This window comes from Scardinius erythrophthalmus, assembly GCF_964197995.2.
Source record: "Scardinius erythrophthalmus genome assembly, chromosome: 20".
NCBI lineage: Eukaryota > Metazoa > Chordata > Actinopteri > Cypriniformes > Leuciscidae > Scardinius > Scardinius erythrophthalmus.
In genome coordinates, this window is record NC_138240.1 from 18,847,327 (window position 1) to 18,860,641 (window position 13,315).

At 37.9% G+C, this 13,315-nt stretch overlaps 1 protein-coding gene across 5 annotated transcripts in view; it reads left to right on the forward strand.

Moving 5' to 3' along the window:
- The first annotated feature begins 934 nt into the window (after positions 1 to 934).
- Positions 935 to 13,315, forward strand: part of ncs1b (neuronal calcium sensor 1b) — a 45,755-nt gene continuing 33,374 nt past the window's right edge. Inside the window, exons 1-4 of one of the 5 annotated variants that reach the window (XM_081348914.1) lie at positions 963 to 1,077; positions 1,743 to 1,930; positions 3,019 to 3,136; positions 3,959 to 4,106. In XM_081348914.1, the coding sequence (XP_081205040.1) occupies positions 4,043 to 4,106 (64 nt within the window). In that variant the 5' untranslated portion in view covers positions 963 to 1,077; positions 1,743 to 1,930; positions 3,019 to 3,136; positions 3,959 to 4,042. Of the gene's footprint in view, positions 1,078 to 1,742; positions 1,931 to 3,018; positions 3,137 to 3,912; positions 4,107 to 13,315 lie in introns of those variants that run through there. The other 4 variants (XM_081348913.1, XM_081348915.1, XM_081348917.1 and 1 more) reach the window with 4 other exon arrangements.

The following is a 13,315-nucleotide window of genomic DNA, read 5'->3' on the forward strand; positions in this document are numbered from 1 at the left end:
TGTAATTAGTATGTTGCTTTGAATTTAAGCCATAATAAATAGCATTTTCCACTAATCTGGACAAGTTTGCATTTATATTCATGGCTCATGTAGTCCTCTCTCTCTCTCTCTCTCTCACACACACACACACACACACACACAGTTTTTTTCCCAAAATAACCAATTAGATCAAGTCAGTATTTTTTGTTGTTGCTATGGACTAAATTGACAAAAGAGATGTAGAAGTATTCACTGTGAATCTTACACTGGCGACGTACCTGAGAGAAATCATATTTTACAGTAAGTGATCTAACTTTCCCCCCATACCCTACCTTTTGTGAAGAATAGTCTATTAGTTTTAGTCACATTGAAAAAAAAAGTTTCAAAGGAAAAATTATTAAAATACATAATAAAAGGTACTTAAAGTCAATCTTCTCATAGGTTTAATTTACGCATTCATTTGCTTTACATGTTATACACTATAACACAGAATAGTGGTGTAATTTATGCTTATTTTGACACAATAATTCACAACACTTGCTTATGCAAAACTGTATGATATAGCCTACATTAAACACATGGTACAATAGGTGACAGTCCTCTCTCATTATCTGAATATTTTGAAGCCTAATAAGCAAGGCATAGGATGAGACATTTTTGTTCTGTATTAAATAGCAGCTTAACCTGATTTCCTGGTGTGGCTATGTAGGTCTCTCTCTTTTCTTCTTTTTTTATCCAGGTTACAGACAGACAGATGGTTCTCAGCAAGAGGTGAGCAGCATTTGCTGGGCCACAGGGCTAAAAAAAAAAAAGAAGAAGAAAGAAAAAATTGTTATATATACACACACACACACACTGTATATTATTATTATTATTATTATTGTTGTTATTATAGCATTTAAAAGTCCCCTATGAAGAAGTGAAGGTTCTCCACACCAAGAGAAGCACAGGGGTTAATGGAGAGTGGTAAGTTTAGTTTGTCCAGCCTCTGGAGAGTCTGCGGGAAAAGTCCCGTCTGACTAAAGGTTACAAACACTCAGAGAGAGCAGGAGGAAAGCCAAACACACGCTTGACGACCTATGAAGAAGAAACGTCTCGGTAAGTGTCATATGACGTCGACTTTCATTCAAAAAACATTGCGTTTCAACAGATAGACACTGGAGAAGGACGACACGTAGCTTGGATGGCAAGATGCCTTTATTCACCGTGCTGTTAGAGTTCGTATGGTTACAAGTCATCTATCAAGTTTAACAGCTAAAAAGTTTAAGCTTTCAGTGAAAGAAAATACGAGGTAGCCTAGCGGTTTATTCAGTCCAGTTATGTTTTAAAGAGAACGTTTGTTAACAGCTGATGTGACAGAGGTCGCTGGAACACTGTCAAAACGTCCCCTAGGCTATTATCGTTTTAATGACTGTAAAACGTGTAAACATACATCGTTTCATCAAAACCTCGGGTTGTTGTTAAGTCAAATCCTAGACTTCAGCATGAGAACGCCCCTTCCAACCAAATTACCATGGTATATAGGCCAAGTAGGCTATTCAGCAAAAATAGGCTAAGTTAGCGTTACCTTATTTAGGCTATAGCCTAACTATAAATCACAATGTAGTATGTTCTTCAGACAGTATAATTGTATAATATTTATTTAGATGACATTAGAATTGCAGATATTGTGCAAAATATGCCATAGTATAACATTGAAGTAAAACTGTAACGTCACCATGATTGCTTTATTATGTTAAAAAACTGATGTGTCATGAATTTAGGCATGGGCCATGAACACGGAGACACACACCTCTTTTACCGCGCTCGTTGCTCATTTTCTTTTTACAAGAGTGAGAGGAGAAAGGGAGAGCTTGCCACACACACGTGTGACGTGTCACACACATAATTCACAGCTGGTGGTCATACAAAGATGCATTCCCAAAGCGCTTCAGCGCAGCACTTTTGAAAGGTAAGTGTATAGACTTGCTAAACCTTTTGCAATGACATTTCCGTTTTTGTATTGCATACATATTTGTGTAAACCCCATTTATTATCATTAAATTGTATTGTGTATATTGTGTAGCCTATGCTATATCGGCATAAGCCATTGCGTTTTCTAGATATTGGTATCACTAAATGGCCATTGCAAACCCATATTGCTTGACCTACAAACAAATAGTTTTATTATTTCTCCCCGATGTCACAGAAATTAAAGATGCACAATATTTACATGCTTTATAAAGAAATATAGCTATTTATTATTTCTCTTTCTCAGTTAATAAGGTGAAGATCTCTTCACCCGGCTACAAGATTATTCCAGCATTTTATGGATTGTGCCGGAAGTTATACAGTCACACACTGTAAAGAGTTTAAAGTGATTGTAGCAGATATAAGGAGGTTATTAGCTTTGGTGCTCAGTGTTGCATTGAGACTATAATGTAATATTTGGTCTCACCACTTGTTTTGGTTGGCATGTGTGAAATTATTTTATGTGAACTATTTTTGTGTTCTGTGCCTTGATTCAAAACATTTCAAAGTACCCCCCCCCCCCTCCAGTTACTGATAACAAGATCAGAGGAAGATTTTTCTCTTTCGTTTAGCCTATTAGTTAAATAGTTATTCATACCAATGTTGTTGTTTTTTTGGCATTAATATCTGATTCATGATTGTTTATCACCTCTTAGCTCCCAGAACAAGCAACATTTTATTGTTTTAAACATACTATAGCTGAATCAGTAACTGAACTTTACAACTCTTAACCAAATATAGAATCCTTCAGACTGCTTCTAACATAATTTGACTAATTCAGTTTGACCCCAGTTTAGGATATCGATGCACTTGCATTGCTGGCAGAGGAACAGTGCATTGTGCCATCCTTACACAGGCTGAGGGATAAAATCATTCTCATGAAAGTCAAGTGTGAGAGTTATTTGCATGTAGATTGTGTGGTCAGCGATTTCCCCCTCATCTCTCAGTGGGTCTATCAAGATTGCTGGTCTCATGACACTGTTGTTATCCTCCAATGCAGTCTGACCTTGTTGCTGTTTGTTCCTGCAGTGTTTGGAGGTTTCTCTGGACAACCAGACCTTGGCGAACAAAAGTTGCTGCTTTGAACTACAGAAGGTGTGAGGAAGAACAGGCCTGGAGATAAGCAAACAGTGGTTACTAGGAGAAGGTGAATGTCTTTTGTCTGATAGAGTGCCATCAGCTGACTGAGACACTGAAAAATTGGTTATCTCCAGCTTCCATGTATTGTCTGATGTTGTTAGTGACAGAGGATCTGAGCAGCCCTGTTCACCATATGATTTCGATCTAGCTTTTTTGCCATCTTTACAATATTTGCACTCAATAATCACAGCCAGGGTTTAGTAGTATTGTAGATCCTTGTTGGCTTCTACCAGAAAGACATCAAAGCGTGAAATGCTAAAAATAAGCAGGAATAAGTTTGTCCTTCTCTTTTAATTTTACTAAACCCCTCATCTCAGCTGCCAAGACAACTAGAGCAAGGGATCTCCTTTAAGAGTCTATCAGAGCTAACAAGACAGGCGTAGGGAGGGAGTAAAAAGAAAAAGAAAAAGAGGAGAGGGAGGGTGGGTGGAGAGCCAGAGAGAACTGGCGCTCAAGTGAGTGAGAGAGCAGGCAGAACGCAGCGGGCGAGGGTCTCCTGTAACCATTGGCACTTTGATACATTTCAAAGCCTTGCTTTCTCCACTGAAGAATCAGACTGAATACGGTTAGCATCTGAGACTCGTACTCATGATGGCAGCCGAATGAATGGGCTTTTTTTTTGAGGATTGATACTTGTCAGAGGCGGCCGTAATTGAGGATGGATTTTTGAGAGACCTGCTGGGTAAGAGGGATCCTAACAGTGACTTTAGATCTACAACAGCCCACAAAGTCAAAAAAGGAGAGGAAAATTCACAATGGATGGATTTCCTTGGATTTGTTGGCAGTGCTGATCTGTTTTTCACTTTGTTGATGTATTTGGGTCTCTAAGATTCTGCCTTAAGTGGTAAGGAGTTCAGGTATACCTCAGCTCCACGCTGGACCACACAAACTATCTTGAGGAGGTCTGGAGAGCATGGGGAAATCAAACAGCAAGCTCAAACCAGAGGTGGTGGAGGACCTGACCAGGAAGACATACTGTAAGTACTTTCTGATTACACCCTTAAAAATAAAGGCTCCAAAAGTTTTTTTTTCTCCCTATAATGATGCCTTTAAAGAACCAATTTGGGTTCCCCAAATAACCTTTCTTGGAACTTTTTTTTTAGTGTGAAGACCTTTTTAATAATCTGAATAACCTTGTTCCACTACAAAGAACCTTTTGTGGAATGGAAAAGTTCCGTGGATGTTTAAAGGTGCTGTAGGTGATTCTCTGCAGAAATTGTTTTTTTTTGTTAAGCTGGTTGAAAGTCTCCTCATATCCTGATAGCAATCACTCTGTTGAGGGGTCTAAATGTATTTTTATAAATATATGTCGTCTGTGGAAGGCGTAGGACCATAGAATGTTCGTTCAATCGTATCGTTCGGTCAGAACAGTCCTATTAGCATGTGTTCCCTGTCGGTCAATGTGTGTTTGCATACCACTGCGCAGGCTTTTTTACGCAGACATAAGTCAACAGCGCATTCACATACGCTGTGCAGACAGAGCGAGAATGGCAGGCAAGCAGCAACCACATCCAGACTCTCATCGTGGAAGCCCTGGCATGCAGGAAATATTAAAATACTCTGATAAGTTTTGCTAGTTAAAAAAACTCTAAAAACTTGCTGCATCTAATTCCGTTTTTAGATGCCAATAAAAACCTATTTAAAAAAAAATGTGTATGTAAAAAAAAAAAGAAGAAGCTGTTTCATACCTATTTGCATGTTGTTTATTAGTGTTAATTTGTACTTCATTGTTACCGTGATCTTTATTTTTTCAGCTTTTGAGTGAAAAGGCCATGTTGGCTATATTAAAAGTGATTTGTATTTATCTGTTATCCACTTGGGTCCAGCACATGCACTAATTAATAGTGGAGAAAAATGAGCTAAGTTGTTTGAAAACAACATTGTTAAACTGCAATCAAGATCCTGCGGCTGATACCACATATGTTTTATCACAAGAAATCACAATTCTTGTGACATTGCAAATTGTGATTAACAGATGTCTGGAAGTGGGCCAAATCAGCATATTTTAAAAGCCCCCCAATTGGGACTCAAGTTTTATGAATATGCAAATTGGTCGGTCTTGAAATATGCAATCAGGCTGGTGGTTGCCCAGAGAGATATCTGAAAGCTTGCTCTCTGCCAGTGAAGCAAATTGTGTTTCCATGGATGCATAGGCTATATGTAAACACACTGAGTCTTGATTCTAAAACTAGCGCAGTGAAATGACAACAGAATGGACTAAAACTAAGGACACAATTCACTGTTAACACAATTCATTAGTTTGCACAGTTAATACAGTTCATTAGTCTTTTTTTTTGTGGAAATCAATTGTTATTCATCACATTTCTACGGTGGCCGAGAAAGCTCAACACTGCAACTAAAGAAAATGCATGCAAATAGAAAAAACCACCAGCAAATTAAGACAAAATCTTCATCAGTTTGACAACACATGCGCTGCAAATACTCACATAGCAACCAATTACAGAAACACGCTGCAGATACTCTCAATGCAACTAAAAACAGAAACCCGCTGCAAATAGCACAGCTCAGCGTGCTGCAACTGAAGAAAATGCATGCAAATAAAAAAAAATAAACTCCAGCAGGCCTGTATTCATAATACTAGGAGTCTTAGCTTAAGAGCGATTCGGGACCGATCTGAGAGCAACTCTGAGTAAGGAAAATACAAAAACTTTTATCTTAGTGAGGAGGCGGGGTTGACCCCGTTGCTATGTATGACACAATCTTTTGAAGACTGTGATTGGCTGGTTGTCCAAGAAGGGAAAAAAAAGTGATTTTAAGTATAGGGTCTATTCTAAGCCTCCACTTTGAACTTACATGCGTAATTTTTCCTATTTGATCGTTCTCTCTCACACACACACACATTATATATGTGTATATAAATCCTTTTTTTATTTACCATGCTGTTGATTTCCTATAAGGTATTTGATTGCTTAGAATGATAAAAATTGTTCCACTCTTTCCAGTTACACTGATTGCTGGCATGTTTATTTAAGCAGTGGTTTGAATGTTGGTTTTAATGTATCAAACATGGAATTTTCCCAGTTGCCAAATATCGTAATGTAGTGATTACTTTCATTTCAGGCGCTATGGCATTTCTGCGCTGTGTCGGAGATATTAGGGTGTCTCTAAAAAGATCAGTCACAAACATGATCCCTGCACGATCTAATCTATAGCGTCTTATTAACTCACTGTCATCCATTGTCTGCAACACATTTCTCCCTCTTCGTCTTTCTGCCATTTTCTCCTCTGCTAAAGAAACTCTTAAGCCTCTTAAAAGTCCTCGTTCGTGCTTCTAACAATTTTGACCTTAAGACCTCTTTTAAGGGTTAAGATGCTTTCTGGATTACTTTTTTCTTTACTAGGAGTTTTTCTTTAATTTTAAGAGTAAACGCCCACATTTCTAAGAGTTTTCTTAGAATTTTGTCACTAGGAGCTACTCTTTGCATTAAGATTCTTTATGAATACGGGCCCAGCAAATTAAGAAAACATCTTCATTAGTTTGACAACAAATGCGCTGCAAATACTCACAATGCAACTATATACAGAAACCCGCTGCAAATATTCACAACGCAAACAAGTACAGAAACGCGCTGCAAATACTCATACATATGATCAGGATGTTCAAATAATTAAGATTTTATCATTTATTTATTACAAACTAATGAAGATGTTTTATGAATGTGCTGGTGTTTTTTCTATGTGCATACGTTTTCTTCAGTTGCAGTGCGTTGAGCTCTCTCGGTCACAGTATATTTCTCTTAATTGCTATGTGCTGGCATACAAACCATATCAACCAAATCATACTTTAGCAACTGTTGCCATCCAGAATATTATGAAACAAGTTTAGCTATTTGCTAATCTATGGAAGCTCTCTCTTTTGTAATATAAGCATGTGCATGACGTCATCGTATTCACAAGTTCGCGTTTTTGAAGTTTACACAGAGATGCTAATGTTATCGAATGTTATAGTTTTTTTTAAAACTTGCACTTTGAAACCTGTTTTCAGCCCCCCAAAATGCTGTTGTCAGTTGAGAGCACAAAGTGTTTAACATTCCATACTTGGTTATTTTCGGTTAATTTCAGTTATTTGAAGTGCACTTTTTCTTTTTGGAATTTTCATTGTGAACACATAACTCCCACTATTTCTACTACAAAAAGAGTAGTGCAAAAGTATGCAAATTTGGACATGCCAGTGTAACCAGTGCACACCTGTATAAGCTTCAATAGAAATTTAAAATGTTACTCAGTATTTACATAGATTTACAGTACTGTTTCAAACCATGATTGGGTCAAATATGGACACTGTTCCAAGACACTGTTAGTAAATACTGTCTGTATTAATAAGCCTAAATGCAGTAAAGTAGGCAGTGCTGGTTTGAAGTCATGCAGATAAAGAATGGGAAGTGACAGCCAATGGCTTCCTAATGATGGTGTGTGCTGTGCATTGGGCTCAGTGGTGGGCGCTACATGGAAAGGCGCTGGGCAGGAAATTGCAGCATGCAGGGAAATGTGCCTCCATGCTGGGATGAACTTCATGCCCCTCGTTTTCTTTCTTTCTTTCTTTCTTTCTTTCTTTCTTTCTTTCTTTCTTTCTTTCTTTCTTTCTTTCTTTCTTTCTTTCTTTCTTTCTTTCTTTCTTTCTTTCTTTCTTTCTTTCTTTCTTTCTTTCTTTCTTGTCATACTCTGTCCCATTTAATTGCCTCTCTGTGAGCATGGAATGGAATACTGTAATTAAGGCCTTATCAGCTTTGCTTTGCAATGAAGGACATTGCATTTCTCCTTCTATCCATGTATCCCTCTTACCTACCCCTCTCTTTCCTTAGCAGTCCCTTCCCTTATCTTTTGCCTCTTCCTTTTTTTCTTCCCATCCCCATTTGTACCCTTTATCGGTTTCTTCTCCCTTTGTTCCTCCACATCTTTCAAGTTTCTATGTGCTCGGCTTGAAATTACGTTTTAATCAGAAAGAAGTCTTCAATTGTCTATTTTTAGGATTGCCTTAGCTCTATTGTCTGTGACTACTGTAAGAAGGTGAAGTAAAGCTTGAAAATGTATCTAAAAAATATATCAAAATGTACAGTAATATTGCAAATTATGATTGGCTTATTTATTGCAAATTATGAGGGTGCTTGTTAATGGACGCGCACGCTCGGGTTGTTATTCAATGCAATGTCCACACACAGGTAAATATGCTTACATTGTAGATTTATTTTACCGTGACTGCCTGGTATTAATTTCTGGTAAGCAAGAGTCCAACAAACAGTCAATAAATCCACAGTTCCAAGTCCTTCACCAGTACAGATTTCCTCTTGCACAGCATGGCATAGCATAACTTATCTTGGCATAGCATAATTTAGCGTAGCATAGCGTAGCGGTCAAAAAACTGTGTGCAGCACCTGTCACTTGAAGGAAGGTTCCCACCTATATTCAGTAATCAATTACCCAAAGAGAGACCCCTGCTGGACACACACTTAGGCCCTGTCCCAAATGGCGTACTTCATGTGGACTTTCGGTCTTGTGGACTTAAATTGCTTGTGCTCGCTGAAGCTATGAGTCCTTAGGCCGTCCCATTCAGCATTTTAACGCTCTGAAGTGTGCTCAGCATAGATGCAGGCTCCACACACTTTAACTACCCAGGAATCCTTGCGAAAGGCCAATCAGACAACGGATTGGAGGAGATTTCGCTCACGGACAATTGTTGACATGGCTGAGAAGAAAATATTACGTTTTTTATGACCTAGATGTACATTTTACCAGTTGAAACCTACAGTTTATACAAACATCATGGTCATCGACCAGTGGTTGATGTCTCAAACATAATAATGGCACGTTGAATAATACGATCGCATTATGATTCATTAAATAAATAGAACTGAATGTCAGGGCTTTACTGAGTCATATGTAAACATATTATGAATATTGAAACCTGTAAATTCATCTGAAACTCATGCACATTTTCATTATGTGTTAAAATTGTAATCTTAGTTCAAATGGAACATTATGTATTATTATGTACAACTGTATACATCATTTAAATAAGCATGATGTATCTATTGTCTAATGCCCAGGTGGCATGCACAATATCAAAATATAGAACTGTAAAATTAGGCTGTTGACATGGAGATAAGACGTTGGATCGCAAAAAAATTATTTCTCCTGTCCAGTAACAACCAGACCATTATTTCCAGCGTGACGATCGAGACTGTCCCAAAAATACCTTTCAATGCGCCCTCGTGGACTTATCGAGGTCTGCACTACATGATGTCACCAAAGTGTGGACTCTGAGGAAGTCCACAAGTCCGGAGTGTGCCATTTGAGACAGGGCCTTACATAACAAAAATAAAGTTTTTTATTTTTATATTTTAAAAAATTTAAATAAAGACAAAATGGCTCTTACATACCGGCCTCTAATTGGGATGAATCAAACATACAAATTCCCGACACATAACAAAGAGTCACTCATAAATACAAATAGTGAGCACAATAAACACACATGATGCTTATAACAAAACCCCTTAGCCCATAGACTTGTGTAAAAAACAAAGCTTTCCTACAGGCCTGTCAATAACACTGGTCTTTATATTTGTCCTTGTGTTTATGTGAATCATCATAATAAACCTGATATAGCCTGGCAGGAGTTCATATGGCGGGGGAACACAGGACCTTTATGTTCCAGAAACTTCCATTTGGAACCATCTTTTTTGGCTTTCTTTTTCCTTCCAGTGGTATCTTTCTTTCCATTTTTTCCTTTCCTTCTTCTCATTCTTCACTTTTACCTCATTCTTCACTTTTACCTTGTGTTACTCATCTTAATCCCGCTCTCTCTTGAGTGACTTCTCAAGTTTGATGGAGTGATGATAGCCATTATCCTCTTCCACTACATCCTCTACAAAGTCATTCTATTTATCTTGATATTTCCCATCAGAACTATGGAACTGTTCTTCCTTTCGCTTTTCTTTATGCTTAAGTTGCTCTTTTTCTATCTCTTGATGCTTCTTCTCTGAAGAGCTTTTGTGTTCAATGTTGCCATTCTCTGAATTTCCCTGCTGTTTTGCCACAGATAAATTGTTAGGAAGATACACATTTTCCTTTTAAATGGCAACTTCAAGGCATAATGATTGTCCTGAAGCTTGGCAGAACTCTCTGCAATCTCCAAAAACCTAATAGCCTCTCTTGACAATCCTTGCTCTTCTGCAGCTCACTCATTGAAGTCATAGTTGTATTGTTTAAACAACATCTCCTCCAATCTACACACAGAAATCCTTTTAACCACTGCAGAACAGTCTTCAGCCTCAAAGCTGCCTGCATGCAAAGGACCATTGATGACCCAACCTAATGCCGTTCTCATAGCATAAGGGCCATCCCCATGGCTGTTTATGACTTCCCAAGGCTCCAACATCTTAGGAGCGTCCACTTAGACAAATTTCCTTTAGACACAATGTTTTCAGAACTTACAGGCATTTGTTTCTGTGTGTGAGCGTCTGTGGAAGCTGATATAAGATGTTACCATCAGTAGCAGACACTTCCAAACCTGAGATACAATATGCTGATACAACTCTTTCCTGTTCCATAGTTTGTAACAGAAACGGAGTTCCTCTACCAGAAAGATTAAGCCGCTGCATAAGACTTTCAGTACAAAAAGTCGCAGAACTGCCAGGATCCAGGAATGCATACGTCTGGATTATCTGATCTCCTTCACTGGCCTTGACTTGAACTGGTAAGATAGAAAGCAGACAGCGATCTTTTCCGGCCCCTGTATGACCACATGTTTCGGCAGATCCTAAGAATTTGCATACCTCCGCCTCCTCTGAATTGGCCGTATATCTGTCAACATGAAGCACAGTGGGATGGTGCTGACTAAGTCAGCCGCTTGCCACAATTACGACTCATGTACCCAGCACTTAAGCAACCAAAGCAAAGCTCTTTCTCCTTTAGAAAGTCCATCTTTTCCCTTTGCTTCTTCCTTTTTAATTGTTGACAGTACTCCAATACATGATGCTTAGCACACCTCACACATAATGGAATCTCTTTAGAATTGTTTGGTGGCAATTCTATCCTCATATTCTTAGAGGTTTCCCCAGATTCCACTGGTCCATTAGTGGCAATAGCCTTGGTCTATTAACAGGTCTTGTGATAGTTGGCAAATCCCTAATATTACCAAACAAGGGATCCATTAGGATGCCAACCTGTCTTTCCATAAATTCCACAAGATCTTTGAACAAAGCTCTACCCTGAGTAGTTTCCAGAATGTTATGTGCGCCTCCACCGCCTAATATTTTTAAATATAATTTATTCCTGTGATTGCAAAGCTGAATTACCAGTCTTCAGTGTCACATGATCCTTCAGAAATTATTCTAATATGCTGATTTGGTGTTCAAGAAACATTGCTTATTACTATAAATGTTAAAATCAGTTGTGCTGCTTAACCCTTTCACGCATAGTGGTCACTACAGTGGACAGCTATTAAAAATGCATTTTCTTGAATATCTTGAAAGTTGCACATCAATCTCTTCATTGGACCCTTGTGCATCATCCTATAAATTGCAATCAAGTGGCAAGCCTTTGTGTTTCGATTTTTTCCCCCCTCCAAACTAAGATGGCCAAGGGTGAGTCAGACATGCCAAGTTGCTCCAGAATATCCACCCATTCCTTCTATCCTAGGAGACTCTTGTAGGTAAAAAAAATATTGCAGCATCAAGCAATATCTAATGAGTCATATCACAGTAAAATTTTCCAAGTTTTGATTTTAGATTGACAGAAAACTCTGATTAATCACATGTCCACTGTAGTGGACGTCATGCATCAACTGCTATATTTCAGCTACAATTCATAATTATAATGTGAATATTGTTTTTGAAATTTAAAACTTAAAAACTTAATCTGCAGTGACTTTTTTACTGTAAATAAATGTACTTGTATTATTAGAAAGTAATTTTCATTGACATTGAAAAAAGTCATGTGATTAAATATGTATGACACTTGTAATGCATTACTTTATTTGTTAGATCAAAAAGTAATCTGATTTCATAATGCACGTTATTGTAATGTGTTTTTTTACTCGTAACATCAAAAAGTAATCTGATTACATAATGCATGTTACTTGTAATGCGTTTCCTTACTCATAACATCAAAAAGTAATCTGATTATGTAATATGCGTTATTGTTAGGGGTGGGAATCACCAGAGGCACCACGATACGATATTATCCCGATACTTAGGTCACGATACGATATTATTGCGATTCTAAACATATTGCGATATTCTGCAATAGATTGCAATTTATTACCTTTTTCCAACTTCAAATTATGTCTGCAAAGGAAAACTGTCAACATCTGTTTGTTCATGTCACATCAATTTTAATAATCTCCGTTAATAATCTGCATTAATAATCTGTTACACAGAACTTATTAAATATTAAAATCAAAAATGATTCACACCTTCACAAAATCCAAACATTCAGTGTAAGAGTAAAAAAATGACATAACATTATTTATAGTAAGTTTATTTGATTCACATCTTATTTAGAGTTTTGACCTTGACAACCCAACTGCATTTACCCAAACAGTCTAAACTAAAAGATTGTTTTGGTTGAATCGGTTCAAATGAGTCATTAGTTCGCGAATCGGACGTGTCATTAGCGGACTTGTACAACGCGTGTGATTATCCCGGCAGTCAGGACATCGTACAAGATTTGTCAACACAGAAAACATTTCATCATTGGATTTTGTTTTGTTTATTGAAAGTGTTTTTCATGTCAGCTGAATGTGTGGAACGCTTTTCAGAGAAGATAAGGCAACGTAATTTTTTTTATTTTTTTTTATTTTTTTGCACAACACCCAGCAGTAATTCAGGGAAAAAATACCCGAATGCTGCACGTGAACCTTCGGTCTTCCGATCTTTTACCATCATGTCAATTCTCAATTGATTTTGATTAATATGCGCGAGGGAGCAAGAGAGAGAGCAAGACAGAAGACGGCGAGGGTGCGCGCGCCATCGCGGCTCTCTCTCTCTGGCACCTATCGCAAGCGCAGCAGTCATGCACATCACTCAGCGAACAAATAAGGCTTTGGCGAGACAAAAAATTGCTTGTGAGAGAGATGCGTGAGTGACATAGAGAAGGAGGGAGAGCAGCAGGGAAAGGAAATGCAGCTGAATGAATACGCTGCGTGTTTTAAATTGCATAAAAAAAT